The sequence below is a fragment of the Bos indicus genome, chromosome X (assembly GCF_029378745.1).
Source record: "Bos indicus isolate NIAB-ARS_2022 breed Sahiwal x Tharparkar chromosome X, NIAB-ARS_B.indTharparkar_mat_pri_1.0, whole genome shotgun sequence".
NCBI lineage: Eukaryota > Metazoa > Chordata > Mammalia > Artiodactyla > Bovidae > Bos > Bos indicus.
In genome coordinates this window covers 110,276,752-110,294,930 of record NC_091789.1, presented here as the reverse complement: position 1 = coordinate 110,294,930, position 18,179 = coordinate 110,276,752, and the positions used below count along the sequence as shown (strand labels likewise).

At 34.6% G+C, this 18,179-nt stretch overlaps 1 protein-coding gene across 5 annotated transcripts in view; it reads left to right on the top strand.

Moving 5' to 3' along the window:
- USP9X (ubiquitin specific peptidase 9 X-linked) overlaps positions 1-18,179 on the top strand; it is a 131,430-nt gene that overhangs the window by 45,522 nt on the left and 67,729 nt on the right. For all 5 annotated transcript variants that reach the window (XM_070785209.1, XM_070785212.1, XM_070785210.1 and 2 more), the window contains exons 2-10: positions 2,890-3,143; positions 7,037-7,182; positions 8,888-8,967; positions 10,663-10,775; positions 11,944-12,162; positions 14,666-14,781; positions 14,981-15,232; positions 15,305-15,443; positions 17,115-17,267. In XM_070785209.1, the coding sequence (XP_070641310.1) occupies positions 3,048-3,143; positions 7,037-7,182; positions 8,888-8,967; positions 10,663-10,775; positions 11,944-12,162; positions 14,666-14,781; positions 14,981-15,232; positions 15,305-15,443; positions 17,115-17,267 (1,314 nt within the window). In that variant the 5' untranslated portion in view covers positions 2,890-3,047. The remainder of the gene's footprint in view (positions 1-2,889; positions 3,144-7,036; positions 7,183-8,887; positions 8,968-10,662; positions 10,776-11,943; positions 12,163-14,665; positions 14,782-14,980; positions 15,233-15,304; positions 15,444-17,114; positions 17,268-18,179) is intronic.

The window sequence follows — 18,179 nt, the reverse complement described above, 5'->3', positions numbered from 1 at the left end:
AAAAGACACTTGCTCCTTGGAAGAATAGCAATGACAAATCTAGACAGTATATTAAAAAGCAGAGACATCACTTTGCTGACAAAAGTCCATATAGTCAAAGCTATGGTTTTTCCAGTAGTCATGTATGGATGTGAGAGTTGGACCATAAAGAAGGCTGAGCACCAAAGAATTGACACTTAGGAACTGTGGTGCTGGAGAAGACTCTAGAGAGTCCCTTGAACTGCAAGGAGATCAAACCAGTCAATCCTAAAGGAAATAACCCTGAATATTCATTGGAAGGACTGATGCTGAAGCTGAAGCTCCAGTACATCAGCTGTCTTTTGCAAAGAGCCAACTCATTGGAAAAGACCCTGATGCTGGGGAAAATTGAGGGCAAGAGGAGAATGGGGCAACATAAAGAGATGGTTGGATGGCATCACCGACTCAGTGGACACGATTTTGAGCAAACTCAGGGAGATAGTGAAGGACAGAGAAGCCTAGTTCGCTTCAGTTCATGGCATCACAGAGTTGGACATGGCTTAGCGACTGAACAACAACCCATCTGACGCTAATGAATCCATCTTGCACTCTTTTGTGAACATTCTCTTCAAGACCCCCACCCCCAAGTTTTCCTTCAGTTCCTGACCTAGAGTCAACTTTTTAGTGGATGTTTTCACTGTTGTTTCAGCGTCAAAAAGTGTACTTGTCACTAATGTGACTACTATCTACTTACTATTGTCTCCCCTCCCCTTTGAAAAGAAGTGGAAAGGAAATCGAAGTTCAGGATTGTAAACGCCAAGGAACCTCAGGTTCAGGAACGGACGTGGGAGTAGTTGCAGCCAGTTGTGGCTAATTCTGAGAAGAGAACAGACAGGGTGAACAGCAACAGTCATTTGACTATCAGCTGTCAATTAGTAGAGCATGGATCAGTGAACCAGACCTTCTTTCCCCTCCAAAGTACGTATTTATAAAGATTTGCATGTAATTTGGGGGGAGTTAATCCTCAAACCTGTCCATAGACCTCAACTGAGGTCTAAGACTTAAAACAGTCTTGATAGCTTAGATACAACTAGATGATGAGAGAGACAATGGAAGAAAGGAAGGGGGAAGCAGAGGCCTTCTTTTTAAGATTTGGGGGGAAAGGGAAGGACGGAAGTTGGTGAATTTTCATCTTGGTAATGAAGATTGAAGCACATTTATAGGCTAAGAGACATCCAGGAAAAGATTGAGGGGGGTGACAATTGAGATATTATTCATTGGGGATCGTGAGTAATGGGATCAAAAGGAAGAGATTGGAGCAGGGTTGAAGTAGAGAAGATTGAAGTTGAATCGGTTAGCTGATGTTTTGAGTGGTAAGAAAAAGAACAGTTAAACAATTTGCCAGCCAACCCAAAATGGCTGAAGAAAATGGTAGGTGGGTTTTTTAAATTGTCTGCTGCTGCTGCTGCTAAGGCACTTTAGTCGTGTCCGACTCTGTGACCCCATAGACGGCAGTCACCAGGCTCCCCCATCCCTGGGATTCTCCAGGCAAGAACACTGGAGTGGGTTGCCATTTCCTTCTCCAATGCATGAAAGTGAAAAGTGAAAGTGAAGTTGCTCAGTCGTGTCCGACTCTTAGCGACCCCATGGACTGCAACCCACCAGGCTCCTCCGCCCATGGGATTTTCCAGGCAAGAGTACTGGAGTGGGGTGCCATTGCCTTCTCCGTTTTAATTGTCTACTTCACATAAAACTTTTTTGTAATGTAGGTTGATAAAAAAGGAAAGCAAAAGTGAGAGAGAGGCTGTTCAACCATGTTACCTTTGTTTTTCCACTTTACGTATTAAAGATTTTTCCGTTTTTAGCCTCACCAGTGCTCGATATTATCAGTCTTAAACTTTTTATTATTCCAGTTTGATAAGTGAAAGGAAATCTTCTTAGAACCCCATCTCTGGGTTAAGTGATTATATTTAAGCTTGAGGCAAACATGGAGTAAATGGAAATGTGGTTTCCTTAAAACTAAATTACCTGTAAATCAGTCAGTTGAGGCTCTCATTCTTGGGGCATGTTAGAATCAGTTATGGGGGAGGTATTTTTAAAAGTACTGATGCCTAGGCTTAACTCCAAAGTATTGTAATTTATTCATTCTGAAGAGGGGTTTAGACATCAGTGTTTTTAAAAGCACCTCGGATGATTTTACTCTGCAGCCAAGAATACAGAATTGAGGGTTTGGTGGTCTTCCTCTATACAGCTTTGCTGCTCAGGTAGCAAAGAATTCCATTGTTAAACAGTTCGGGTCTGGAGCCCTGCTGTGGCTCTGGGGGTGCCTGTGGCCAAAACCTTCCCAAAAGGGAAAAGTCAAGGTCATTTGACAAAACAGGTTGTATTGGAGGAGTAGGATACAGTTTGAATCCTCTCCAAAGAAAAAGTCCCCCAAAGTTTTAAAGTTTCTGTTGAAACCACTTGTACATTTGTTTAGAAACCATTTTAATACCCATGTACCAGTGATAAATGTTAGTTGTGCAGTTCTTCCTGAAATATTTTTAATAATCAGATTTTATTACTTGGTTTATATCTTAAATATGTTTGTGAGATTGTGTATATTCAAGGCATTAGCAAATTGAAGACAGTTTTTGCCACTCCATAATTGAATGGAAATAACAGCCAAATAAATAACCTTGATAATGTCTTTGGAATCCCAGGAGGAAACTGAAATATTATGAAGCTGTACTGGTATGTTTTCTTGATGTAACTACTGATGTACTATTATCAGTTTATTTAAATATAGTATTAATGAAACTAACTTTTCACTTTGTCCTCTCTTTTATATAGCCACCTTCTGACTAGATTCACTGGTAATACTGAATTTGAACAATTCCTTAATGTTTTTTATGTCTAAAACAAATGTGCTTTTTTTTCTTTTACTTGTAGGTTATGCAATGGTCTCTGCAAGATGGTTTATTCTTGAATTGGAGCTTTTTAAGACTGACAAATGCTGGTACTTCACCTTCTATAAGTGGACTATAATTTCTTTTTTCAAGACAACTACATAAGCAGACAAAATTGCAAAGATCTGCCCTGTGTCGAGTATGACAGCCACGACTCGTGGCTCTCCAGTAGGAGGGAATGACAGCCAGGGCCAGGCTCCTGATGGACAGTCTCAGCCCGCCCTCCAACAGAATCAGGTAGGAAGTTTAATAGTTAAAGCTATGTTGGTGTATCTGTTACGGGTACAGATATCCCATGTTCTAAATAACTAAATATCCCATGTTCTGAATAATTAGTAGCATATTCTGAATAATTTGTGAAGTTACATAAAGCTGTTATTAAGAAAAATAAACGTGTGTCTTACACAGTAACAAGAATCTCAAATGCTGTATAGGTGGTGATGCTTGGGTATGTAGCCCCTTTTTTCCCTCTGGTGTCTTATTCTATCAGTAATCATTAAAGTTAAGCCCTTTGTCGGTTCCAGAACAAAGCATTAAATCATTTGATGTAGCCTGTGGTGAGCGTATGGGCTCAAGTCATGTTGCTTGTGTTCACATTTGAGCTTTGCACCATGCGATGCTAGCTTTATGACTCTGGGTAAATTATATGACCTTTTAAGCCTCAGTTTTTCTGCTGTAAAAAGATAATACTGTAACTACTTCATGGGATCATTAATAGGATCAAATGAAATAATATTTTCTTAGAGCTTAAAATAGATTTGGGTATCAAGAGTTTATGCTGACCTCAAAACTCAGAGGGTAATATTCTTTTTCTGTTCTATGGATGAATTTGTGTAAGATTTCAGTTATTTCTGCATTAATAATTTCACCAGTAAAATTGAAACAATTTGGCCTGGGGCTTTATTTGTGGAAAGGATATAACTGCAGATCCAATTTTTTTTTAATAGGGGGATTTTCTGATTTGTGTGTGTGTGTGACTTTTGGTAATATATTTTCTCAAGGAATTTGTCCACTGCATCTAGATTGTCAAATTTATTGAAGCAAGACTGTTTATAATATCCTTTTTTATCTTTTTAATGTCTTAGAATCTGTAGTAACATCTCCTTTTTCATCCCTGATACTGCTAATTTGTGTTCTGTCTTCTGATTACCCTTTCCTAAAGGATTTACCAATTTCATCAAACCTTCCCTCAAACCAATTTTTGGCTTTAACTATCTCCCCCCTTCCTACTTGTATGCTTTTAACCCTTATTTCATGTTCCCTTTTACTTCTTTTGCATTTGAATTGCCGTTCTTTTTCTCACTTCTTGAAATGGGAGTTTAAAGAATTAATTTTCAGCTTTCTATTGTACATACTTTTATACCAGGAAATATTAAACTGAATAAGACAAACATTAAAACTTGTAACGCAGCTCAGACAGAGCTTAGAGGTGAACTTGTCACTGCGGGGCATGCACGTGAATCACAAACTTGCTTACAGTTGGTGCATGTTTCTGTAGAATTCTGTATGGGTTAGTGTTAGGCAAAAGTTACTGTAGAGTACTTATATCTGTCATTTGAGGATAACTTTTTATTGTCTAGCTATTATAGGTTATTCTCTCTATTGACAAGAATGATAGGAAAGAGTCGCACGTGTGTGCGCGCGCTCATGCGCGTCCTCTTTCCCTCCCTCCTTCCCCCACTTTCATCCTCTCCCTCTGTCATTTTAGAGAAGTGAGCAAGTCAGGTTTTAATAAATGTCAATTTTATTCCTTTTCCTCTCCAGTTCCCACTTTTAGGACATGTAATACTTAAGTATATGGTCACAGGTCTTGGACACAGTTAAGTCTTTCCTATGTCATAAATTTGTTAGTCAGTACTCGTGTTTCTTTAAACATAGTCAGTTTGTGGTAGATGCCAGAGATTTATATTTTTAAACCAGGAGCTTGTGGGTGGATTTCCAGTGTCTATTGCCCTCTCTTTTCTGTTTCATACCTGCACCATGCACAGACTCCTAAATCATTCGCCAGTGTTTGTGGTTTGCATGGCTTTAGGTAGAAATTAAATCTTACTCTTATCTTAAGGTATATACTAAGAGCTGTTGGGTTTGTGATCTTCAACTTAATATTATGCATCTGCCTTATGTCCTCTTACTTTAAATAGCTCTTTACATTTTTGGAGATGATAATTTAAAAAGGAACAAACAAATTGCATTCTTCCCTTTTTTTGGCCTCGTGGCTTGTGGGATCTTAGTTCCCCAACCAGGGATTGAACCTGGGCCCTTGGCAGTGAGAGCACGGAGTCCTGACCACTGGATCGCCAGGGAATTCCCACAAATATATTCATAACCGTCTGTAGTATCCCTTTTTCGCTTTCTTATCCTCTGCTTTTTAATGTTAGGATTCTAGTTATTTCAAAAGGTTTAGCACTTAATGGACCTGGAAGAAGCAACCATAGCACTAATCACTGCCCACCTTATGGCTTACCTTGAATATATTTTTTTCATATGGCATAAAGGGAATTTCTAAAATCAATCAGATTTTTCACTTAATATATAGTAATTTTTAAAAGGGTTCCCACAGGAGAGAATTTTAAGCTCTACTAAAGCTCAGTGATAAATGAAGCAGCCTTGGGAAAGGCCCTGTGAGATGAACACTCTTGGGAGATATTTATGGGAGGGTGCAGACTTTCTGGAATGGAATTTGGTAATATATATGTCAGCAGCCCTAAAAGAAATAATTTTTACCGTTGTTGTACTAATTATATTCCCAGGGTCCTGTCCTAAGGAAAAATTGAAAATTTTTATGTAAAAGATTTATATATAAAAGTATAATTTTATGTTAGCAGTAAAAATTGCAGAATGCTAAATGTCCCTTAATTTTGTTTAATTGATTGAATGCAATGTCCATATGGCCATTAATCAGCTCTTTAAAAAAGATTATTAGTGATGTGGGAAAATACTTAAATGGAAAAAGACACAAACTTAAGCAAGTATTATCCTAATTTTAGTGAAAATTTATACATATATATGGACAGGATTTGTGGGGGTCACAGAACAAAAATTTCAGGAAATAATTGAAAATGTCTCTGGTGCTTTGGTGTACTATTATGGGTATCTTAATTGTTATTTTTGTCTTTACAATTTCTGTGAGCATATCTATAATACATATATACCAGAGGAAATGGGGGAGGCTTTTTAAAAATTAATGAAGCAGACTTCCTAAGTTACATACTTAAAATGCAAATATTTCTGTTGGGCTTCTAAAACTTGAATTCTGTTGTGTAGTTTTTTTGCCTTGAAACTAGCCCTTTAGCACCTACATAGTGTTCATCATCTTAAGTAAAGATTTGCTGTTTTCTTGCAAATTGGCTCTATGAGTTCATGTATAAAGTTTGTAACTAGAATATAGTACATCCACCTGTCTTCAGTACAAGCATTTATTTACGCATCTGTTCAGTGAGTGCTAATAAAATGATAAGGAATGGGACCTTCTCTAAAAGGGCCATCAACCTACAGTGGGTAGAAAATTCCACACAAACACACAAAAATCAGCTCAAAATTTAGACTAGTTTCAATTAGGAGAAAAATACTATCTGCTTTCAAAATTAATAAGGGTTATAAAAGTTCATTCACTTAGTTGTAGAAATACTGTGCACAACTAAAAAGTATGGAGGGGGGAAAAAAAGAAGCACCAACAGTGAAGAGTAAAGTTAGCCTTATTAGTTGAAGATGAAGTCAGAGACTTTTTAATCTGTAAAATGTGTGCAGTAATTTGTATCATGAACGGCTCATATATGGGAAATGTAAGTGGAGAAGCAGTACACATGGTAGATAAGAACTCAGACTTTAGAATTAGACCTGGATTTGAATCCTGACCACAGAATTGGAGCTGTGTGACCTTGGGCTAATTACGTATTGTCCGAGGTTTTGTTTTTTTAATCTATTAAGTGGAAGAATACTTCCTTAGGCTGTTGAGGATTAAATGAATTTATGTTCATGTGTAGTAGCACACAGACTGCCTGATACATCATAAACTTACAATGACCATATCTTTAAAAATTTAAATTATTGCCCCCAATCTGTTTTGGTGTTTGAATTATTAGATGTACGTTTGTTATAGAAACTTAAATCTGGAATATCTAATCTTTAAGACCTCATCGCCTGATTCCTCCAATGAAAATTCCCCGGCAACTCCTCCAGATGAGCAAGGTCAAGGTGATGCCCCATCACAGCTTGAAGATGAGGAGCCTGCATTTCCACATACTGACCTGGCAAAGTTGGATGACATGATCAATAGGTGAGTTGATTTTGTCTTGTTTTTTTGATGTATGTCATACACAGGGAAAACAAGATTTTCATACTGTATTTTCATATTATGAAAATATAGTATATTTTCATAGTACTAATCAGCATAGTGATTAGTACTAAGAAAAGAGCAAGAGTGGATAGAATATCACAGTTAACCATGTTGCCTCTTTAAAGACCCTTAACATCTTAGTCATTGCCAAGTATTTTGCAACCTGTGGTTCTTAATGGATTTAAAAATGAAAGGAAGTAACAGTGTCAATAAAGTGTTAAGATTAATGATGATCACTCTAGCTGGTGTATTACTGAAGTAGAACCATATGTGTGATTTCCCTTTTTTCTTATTGGTGAATGGGTTACTGGATGACTTGAATACTTTTTGCATGGCCCTAAGGTAAACCAGGTCATAAGGAGATTGAATTCCTCAGAGCCTGCCCCTTGTCAACTGATTAGCTGGAGGCATTTAAGCATCTCACCCATTTGTTTCTCCTGATCTTCATCTCTAAAGAGTAGTTCAGCATATACATTTTTTCATATTCATAATACAAACATTCACCTCCACCCCCCACCCACCCCCACGCTTTATTTGGAATAAGACTCAGAGAGTGAAAGTTTAAGCTTGTGTGTACGGGAAGGAAAATATGTAAAAAGAAGATAAGGGAAGAGTGTGTTAGGGACCCTCCCCCCCACCCCCACCCCCACCCCCATCCCCACTGGTCTGTGGTCTTACACCAGGCTGTAAGCTCAACAGTGAGTCCTAGGGAGGTGTGACACATCCCCTCAAAAGAAAAGGAAGACACACACTTATAGGGACTTACTTGCTTTACTAAATTTACTTTTTAAAAACATTCTGATTACATAACTAATATAATGTAAGTACACATTGTTAAACATAGAAATATATTATGTCAGTAAGGTTCACTATAATTTCCTTGTTAGGTACACACCTCCCAACCAAAACTTAACCACTAGCAATAAGGTTTTCATTTTTCCAGGTTATCTTTGTGTTTATTATCATAAGCACTGCTTTCTCTAGAAATAATGGAATTCTTACTATATTACTGAAATGTTTTCCTCATTTCATTTATCTTAATTTTCCTATTAATATGTATTTAATTCATTGTTTTTAGAGATATATTTGAAAGAACACATTAAATGTATATAATGAATTAGTCAAGCAAACAAACAATTGTATAAAGTTGTAATGTCCCTGACCATTCTCTATAACAGAGGTACAATAGCAAAAAGTTGTATTTTGCTATTCAATTTTTGTCTGGTGGTTGCTCACTCAGGGACAAAATTGCATGTTAGCAAATCTGGTGGGGAAGAGAAACATAAAATGCTTGTTTTTTATGTAAATGAGCACTTTCGTATGAACTCTAACAATAGATATCCATTTAAGTGATATATGATTATTATAGTAGTTTTATATCTAAGTTATTAAAATAATTTATTCCCCCTTCTCTCATTGCTATATTTTTTTCTTGATAGTTCCTTAAAAATTTTTTTGTTTGTAGAGACAACAGATGACACTTAGTCAAACAAAGCAGATAGTCTGCCAACTTTGTGGTTTTAATATTTTAGTGTCATTTTAATATTTTCATGGTGAGGTAAGTAACTGTAATTAGTAACTCATTTATAGTGCCTCTTTCAGTGTTCAACCAATAAACATCTTTTTATATTATTAAAACTCTTAGGCCTCGATGGGTGGTTCCAGTTTTGCCAAAAGGGGAATTAGAAGTGCTTTTAGAAGCTGCTATTGACCTTAGTAAAAAAGGTAAGTTTAAATGGTATTAGGCTTTGCATATAATGTATCCTACTAGAAAATAGTTTCACTTCATGCCTGAATACTTTTTCTGTATATTCTTAGATAAGAACATTTAGCTAAGTTTTCTTGCTATGCTTAAGATTTATACCTGGAGCAAGGGTTCATATCCTTTGGACAACCTTCAAGGATGTTTGTGAACTCTCAGAAGTTATACATGAAATTTGTATATATTCATGTTTAAACTGTCCAGCTTATGTGTTATTTTTTAATACATAGAAAGGTTTGAATTTCCTCTAAAAGAAAAAAAGACTTGAAAGATGAGATACTGGTTTTTTCCTTAATAACCCGTTTTTTTTAAAACTATGTTTTTATTCTTGTCTAGAAGTAAAAGCTTAACTTTGGAATTAATTTTTTTCAATGATTGGTTCTTAAGGTGCAACTGAATTTTCTTAGCAAAGGGCTACTATTGTAATATGTACATATTTTTAAGGCTTAGAGATTAAAGTAAACAGCAGTAACATTTTAGTTTCTGAAATTGGGTAGCCATGGATATGTTCTCATTATCAGTTGAAATTAATTATTACAAAAATTGTCTTTGGTACTTAAGTCTGTCTCATTCCAAGCAAGGGTAAAATTTCCTTTGTCTTAATTACCCGCCTTCATTTAAAGAATGTGTCTTTACACCGTATTAATCTTATAAAACCAATCTAATGAGTTATGAAAATGCATTATCAGATTACCATTGTTTTTCTACTACTCAAATTTCTTTTGTTCATTTACACATTTATTCATCCGTTCAGCAAATTTTTTGAAGACTTCTGTCCTAGGCATGTTTTAAGTCCTAACTGTACAGTGATAGGCAAAAACACACAATGGTTATTTCATTTAATATCATTGCCATTCACGGGACATGCAGTCTCTACCCCTCCCACCCCCCCCATATTTTTTTAGGACCCATGGTTTATTTTAATTTTAGACAAGGTTCAGATTTTTTTAAAGTATAGTACTAGGTTTAAATGTCATGTCTTTTGTACAACCAAAATCAGATACTTTATATACAAATTGAATGGGTTTTCATTTTGTCGTCGAGAGTTAAAGATTTTGTGTGTGTGACTGGGGACATGTAGCACTATTGCCTTTCTGAAATCAGATGGAATTAAAGACATAAACAGATGTTGAGCCAGTAAAAGAGACTAATAATGAAGATGAAAATTTATCTTTAATTGATGAAGCTCTTCTTTAGAATAATATAATAGTATTTGTCAAATGGATAATTTACAACCAGAATGAGATTTTAAAAATAGTTGAGAAACATCATTTTTTGTTTTTTTTGTTTTAAAGTTTATTGTCAATAAAATACTGTAAAGTATTTAAATCTCCTATCACATTGTTCTCATAACCATTTTGTTTTTAATGTTGGGCCACTGTCATAATTAGAAATATTTTCAGTTCATCTTAGTATTACTTGGCTTAATGTACTTTTATACTGTTAAGTATTTTTGAAATTCATTGATGGTGGTTTTTATTTTTCAATCTGTTACTTTTTTGACCTCTTAGATAATGCTTTGAATTTTTTTCTGAAACTAGTCTGCAATTGTTAGCTGTTACTGAATATTTTACAGTTACTACTTTTTATCATGTAATTGGACATTGTAAGACAATTAGAGAAATAATTTGTTTACATTAATTTTTCTCTCCTCTTAGGCCTTGATGTTAAAAGTGAAGCATGTCAGCGATTTTTTCGAGATGGGCTAACAATATCTTTCACGAAAATCCTTACAGACGAGGCAGTGAGTGGCTGGAAGTTTGAGATTCATGTGAGTCTTTTATTTTAAAAATCTGACTTACATAGTCATGATTTATATATATATATATTTGGTTACATATTTGATCATTACTTGAATTAAAGGATTTTTTAAAATGAGAAATTTTATAATTTCTGTTGAAGAAGCATGATCATTTAGAACGTGAGTTTTCAAGTTAGAAAACATAGGTTTAATCTGTTTCCTTATTTCTCGAGTGCCTTGTGATTTTTGAGATGCCACCATATTTCATTGAAAATATGACATGTTGTAAAATGCACCATTTACTCATTTTATGTACCACTAAGGAAGGAAAACGCCCAAGATGGGGAACCTATTTGGCACACAAAGGGTCAATGCAGAGAAGTAAACTTTACGTACAAAAAGAGACACCAAAGAAACCTGCGCATTTCAACTTTGGCGCCTGGTGGAGGGGGAGAAAATCTCTTGAAATTTTAAACCACAAGCCAATATTCAGTAGTGGTCTCAGGTTTATATGATGTATGATTATATGATACAACCAAATTCCAGAGATCTTAAAAAGTGAAAAAAAATGTGCATTTTTAGATTGAAGTACCGTAATTACTACAAGTTTCTGTTTTTTGTTTATTATAGGGAAATATGGTCACAAATTGTGAGTTTTTGAGTATGAAATGGAAGCTTTGGGAGTAGTACCAGACTTTTGCATTGAGGCTTAGATAGCAAACCTACTCCATCTTGGATATTTCTACATTGCTTAGATTTTAGAGTTGTTGCCTCCAGTTTAAAAATTACAGGGAGGAAGCAGTGGTAATGTGCATCTTGTCTGGGGACACAGAGCAGTGCCTACTTCATTTTGTAAGCCATTGCAAATGGTTCTTGAAAGTAGATACTATATAATTTATAAAGTAAATGCTAATTGCTTTTTTAAATTTATTTTTAATTGAAGGATAATTGCTTTACAATATTGTGTTGGTTTCTGCCATAGGTACACATGTCCCCTCCCTCTTGAACCTCTCTCTCACCTCCCTAATTTCTTTTTTGATATATCAATTTGATCCCAATATTAGTAAAGATAAACATAACTCAGATGATCAGTATCGAACAACTGAAGGATAATTATTAAAATATAATTAATTAAGATTGGAAGATATTTCTGTTCGGAATTCTTTATCTCATTAATTACCTTCCTTTTATATAACAGAGGTGTATTATCAACAATACTCATCGCCTGGTGGAACTATGTGTGGCCAAGTTGTCCCAAGATTGGTTTCCACTTCTAGAACTTCTCTCCATGGCCTTAAATCCTCATTGCAAATTCCATATCTACAATGGTACACGTCCATGTGAATCCGTTTCCTCAAATGTTCAGTTGCCTGAAGATGAACTCTTTGCTCGTTCTCCAGACCCTCGATCGCCAAAAGTGTGTTGATTTGTTGTTTTCAAAGTTAAATGTTACAGTTGTTCTGCTCTGCTACAGAACTTTAAATGATCTTAACCTCCTGGTAGCATGGGGTAGAGTTATTTCATATAGCTTTTGCATTGTTATTATTATTTTTTAATATAAAAATATTTTTGGCTTTCTCTGTATAGTTAGTCCAATTGTCTTTTGCCCAGTCTCTTGGGAAATAGTCATAATTTGGGTTAGTATGGAACAGAACATGTTTTTCCTTTTCAGTAAGGGTGGAGTAGATTATTTCTTTGAGGCCTGTCTAATGTGTCATAAAACAATATAAAATACAAATGAAAGCAAAATAGCAAAGCTGACAAATATCAATTAAAAATGTAAAAGTCCTCCAGTGTAAATTTTCTATACCAGCATAAATATAATGTACGTTTAAAAATGAGTGCCTAACTATATTCTAATAAATATTAAATAATTAACCATATACAGTTTTTAAATTTTAGAATTTAAGACATTTTTTAAATTTGACCTTATTTTTTTTTTTAAACAGGAAAATTTGAATTTAAAATATTTGGTTTATTCTGTTGAAAGTGGAAGTCATCAAAGAATATTGATTATATTGAGCTAAGATTTTCTGATTTGTCCTTAGATTCATATTGTTGCCGCTTCAGGCTTGTTTTTGAGTAAATCAGTATTTAAATAATGACAATCTCCAAAATATACCTGTATTTTTTTTTTTAATTAATTTTTTGCTCTATAGTCAACAATAATCTGCAAGAGTCTCAGAGGGGACAACTTGATTTAGGATGGCTTCGAGTTGAAGATTTTTTTATGTATCTTTCTTTGAAGCCTAGCTTTTTTTGAGTATTACTAGTTTTTGAGTATTTCTAATTGCTTAAATCTACATTGCAACTAAAAACATATGAGATTAACTTTAGACTGATTTTTACTTTGTGCACATATATATAATATGCTATATATATTTAATAACTGTTGAGTATATCAGCCTAATAGTCCCATTCTGGTTACTGGAGAAATAAAAATACATTACATAATAAGTATGTACTTTCTTTGAATTGCTGAATGCCAGAAGGGACCTGGTGAATTAAACGCTCAGATTTTTCATTGTTTTCATTTAGCCTTTTAAGGCCAAATAAAAAGGAAAATATTATAATGAACTTACATAGAAATATGGTAGTTGATTTATTTGAGAATTTAATTGATTTAGAGTCTCATAAAAATCATATCAAAACTGCCATAGTGTTTCTTTAAAGCATTATCTAATACTTGGCATTTTTCCTGTGTCCTGAACATTGTTTTTTGTTTTTAAATAGTTGTAGAAATGACTTTTGCTTAAGACCTAATATAGAAAGTGCCCCTTCCTCCCCACCCCCACCCCCCTTTGTTTTTCTTCCCTTAGGGACTTCCAAAATGTAGCCTTTTAGAAGGCAAGGAATAGAAAGCTGTTCTAAATACACTTGATTCTTTTTTAAATACACTTGATTCTTTTATCTATATAAGCTATTGACTTGTTTTTAATTTTACCTATGCTATGCTATGCTAAGTCGCTTCAGTCGTGTCCGACTCTGTGCGACCCCATAGACGGCAGCCCACCAGGCTCCCCCGTCCCTGGGATTCTCCAGGCAAGAACACTGGAGTAGGTTGCCATTTCCTTCTCCAATGCATGAAAGTGAAAAGTGAAAGTGAAGTCGCTCAGTTGTGTCCGACTCTTAGCGACCCCATGGACTGCAGCCTACCAGGCTCCTCCATCCATGGGATTTTCCAGGCAAGGGTACTGGAGTGGGATGCCATTGCCTTCTCCGAATTTTACCTATAGGCGTGCTTTTAACTACACAAACTGTTGCCTATCCCAGCTACATTGTACTTGTTGTCTCTTAGGGAAGAGGTTGAAAGGTAATTGATACTATATTGCATTGTGGTACCTCTAACATGAGAACTGGGGATATTCACAAGTCAGAACAAAGCATCATCCAGCATGTTCTAATTAAGAGCAACAAACAGAATACCAGGAATTCATTTTTAATGGATAGGTCACTCTTGGGCTTTAAGATTATTGTGTTTCAAGGGTATTTATGGTTATTCACAGCTACAACAAAAAATAAATTTCAAACGGTATCTTAGGTTACCAAATAATCTTTCTTTTTTTAAAGTCTTTTTACCCTCTTAAATTTTTAAAAATAGACCTTCAGATAATAAGGTTTTCTCATGATGGGATCTTTGAGATGGAAGCATGGCTTCTAATTCCAGTTCACCAGTTATATTGAGACAAACAAACAGCTGTGCCCTAATGGTCTAATCTGTACTACCAATTATGCTTTTCTCTCATAGGCAGGATTACTGTGAACAACATGCAATATTTTGTGTCTTTTTTTCAAAGATGATTTTACATAATTATTTTCCTTTATTGCATTTCCTGTTTTCAACGTGTTTAAGAAATTACTTCAGATAGCATTTTCTCTCCAAAAGTAGGAAGTTAACTTTTTTATTAACTGTATTACAGGGTTGGCTAGTGGATCTTCTCAACAAATTCGGCACTTTAAATGGATTCCAGATTTTGCATGATCGTTTTATTAATGGATCAGCATTAAATGTTCAAATAATTGCAGCCCTTATTAAGTAAGTTATGTTTTAAAATGAATCTTCAGTGCATTCTAGAAATTGCTACTTAATTGCTTAGTAAAAATTGAGTTTCCTTTTTCAAATATGGTTTCTTTAGCTGGTAACTTGGATTAAAAAAAACAAATAGTCTGAGTTCAGTCCTAGTTGATTGTAAGAAATTGTATATTGAAAGAAATTTCTGTCTGTCTTGTTTCAGACCATTTGGACAATGCTATGAGTTTCTCACTCTTCATACGGTGAAAAAGTACTTTCTTCCAGTAATAGAAATGGTTCCACAGTTTTTAGAAAACTTAACTGATGAAGAACTGAAAAAAGAAGCAAAGAATGAAGCCAAAAATGATGCTCTTTCAATGATTATTAAATCTTTGAAAAATTTAGCTTCAAGAGTTCCAGGACAAGAAGAAACTGTAAAAAACTTAGAAATATTTAGGTTAAAAATGATACTTAGGTAAGATATTTACCTCTTGAAATAATTTATGTGAATTTTAGAATCATATTTAACACTTAAATTCTCTTATAGATTATTGCAGATTTCTTCTTTCAATGGAAAAATGAATGCACTTAATGAGGTTAATAAGGTGATATCTAGTGTATCATACTACACCCATCGGCATGGTAACCCTGAGGAGGAAGAATGGCTCACAGCTGAACGAATGGCAGTAAGTCCTTTGATTCTAATTTCATGAATAAGAATCTGTCTAAGGCAAAAACCATAGCTCTACTTAAAGTTAGTAATATTAGCATTTTAAAGAAAATTTTGCATTTGGGAGATGTTTGGATCAATTTGTAACTGTTAATCCTGAGAACTTTTTGTAAGTAACGTGGTTTATTATTTGGTATTTTTGGTGATATATAATTATTTGATGATAATGGGTAGCTTAGCACATCTTTGATAAACTTACTGCTGAATGTAGGCGTTCTGAAGTAATTATTAGCTGGGTAGAAGTTGAAATTGAGTAAAGAAAGGTGATTGGGTAGTATCTGGTACCTATTGAATGAAGTGACCTATTCGTTTGATGAATTCCACTTAAAGATTTTAAACTAGGAAATAAAATTACTGGAATAAGAAACACATGAGTTAATGTTTTATCATAATTGTAAGGACTTCACTTATGTACTTGCGTTTCTATTATTTTGATGTTGAAAGTTTAGGAAATTTTATTTACCATAGATGCTTGCATACTTACAGTTTAAAAATGAATAAGAATGCCCCTTAAATATTGGTTGCATAACCTCAGTGCATACTGTCTGACAGTACTGAGGAGACATCTGTAAAAGAACTGTAAAAGAAGATAATGATTAGAATGTGAGAAAAGGTATGGTATGTGGAGGATGCCTTGATATTGGCCCTGTGTTAGGGGGTCAGGTGGTAGCCTTCTGGTTTGGGGTATGTTATTTGTCTGATCGCCTTGTGGGAGGTCTAGCACAGAGCTACTCAGTGTGGTCTGAGGTCTTATTCTGGTCCTTGAGCTGCTACAAAGCCTAGATGAATACAGAAAATGGCATTAAGTGTTTACGAACTTCTGTAGCAAATTGATATTGCCACATTTTCATTGTGTTCTTCAAAAATACATGCCTATAACAGATTAGAAGTAAAAATGGACCTTTACTAGCTGAGAAGTGTACTTCTTTCTCTAACATGTTTTGGGGCTATATAGTTTTTATTCTCATTAGTTGAATACTATAAAATCATATAGTGTGGGCTATGATTTTGTATTATATCATGAGTTAGTTTTCTTTTATTGGCTTAAATATTAAATAAATGCCTGTCAAGCAATATAGCATAGTGTTCAGACTTAGGAAGCCTATAGCCTTGATTCAGTTTCTGGTTCCAACACTACTGAGCCTGTTTATTTTTCTGTAATAGGGCAGTATAGCCCTCATTAGGATTGTTAAGATTAAACAAGCTAATAGATAAACAATAATATTGTAGTTGGATAATAAATAAGAGCAAAATAAAAAAGTACCTTTTATCCAAATAAAAACTGGTATAAAAAATGTAAATCCTAAAATGGGTCTTATACCTACCATACTTAAACCATTGGTGATTGCTACATTTAAGCAATAATTTTCTGAGTAAATGCTAGAGTAAAATTTTTTAATGAATTCACTATTTTTAATTCATGGAAGCATTTCTGTTTGTGCAAAATTAAGTTCCATGAAGTTGTGATTTTTTTTTTCATAATTTTGTATCAAAACACATAAATGTGTTAACATTAGTACATTATATTTTGTGAGTTTTTAAATTCCTACTAAGGCTTACAAGTGTGAGCAATACTTTATGTATATATTTTTGAAAGCTTTGAGACAAGTTTTTGAATTCTTTTTAGGAATGGATACAGCAGAACAATATTTTGTCCATAGTCTTGCGAGATAGTCTTCATCAACCACAGTATGTGGAAAAGCTAGAGAAGATTCTTCGTTTTGTCATCAAAGAAAAAGCCCTGACCTTACAAGATCTTGATAATATCTGGGCAGCACAGGTAAGGACTTTAAGATGGTGGTTATTTGATTTGTAAAAAGAAACATGCTAAAAACTAAAGAAAATGAAGTAGTTGTAGTGAAATGGAATGAAGACTTAACATTGTTTGAAAGTCCTGTCAAGAATCTTTTGGAAATAGCCAGTAATATTTTTAAAATAAAAATAGTCCGTCATCTACTGTATATATTTGGTAAAGGTCAGCAATTTGTAGGTTTTAAATAAGAGACAAACAGTAAAATAATGAGAAATGTCTATGGAAAGAGTATAAGACATCTATAATTGATTTCTTCATATACTTAAAGAACTCTAGTGTCAGGAGAGTTAAATCACTAGATTATTTATAAAAACCTGTAATACAAAGGATTAATAGTTTTTAGAAGGGTAAGTAATCTTTGGTTTCAGAAATAGGAACTGTGTGATTCCTTTGGTTATCTTAATGACATGTTTTCTATTTATGGAGCACTTGAGAAGTATTGATGAGTTCTACACTACAAAGCTTTGTTGATTGAGTTTGTTGTTGTTGTTTAGTCGCTCAGTTGTGTCCGACTCTTTTGCAGCCCCATGGACTTGTAGCCCACCAGGCTCCTCTTTGCATGGGATTTCCCAGGCAAGAATACTTGAGTGGGTTGCCATTTCCTTCTCCAGGGCATCTTCCCAACACAGGAATTGAACTCACGTCTACTGCATTTCAGGCTGATTCTTTACCACTGAGCCTACCAGGGAAGCCCTTATTGAGTCTTTAGAAGCTGAGAAAACATTCAATTTTGACTTTGGTTCCAGTTTTGAAACAATACCGCTGGTGTGCCTTACTATTTTCCTATTTGCATTGTTAAAATTGGCATGTTAAATTCAGTAAACTGTACTAAAAGTGAACATGTGTTTGCAAAGTCTACATTAACCGTGTATATCAGGA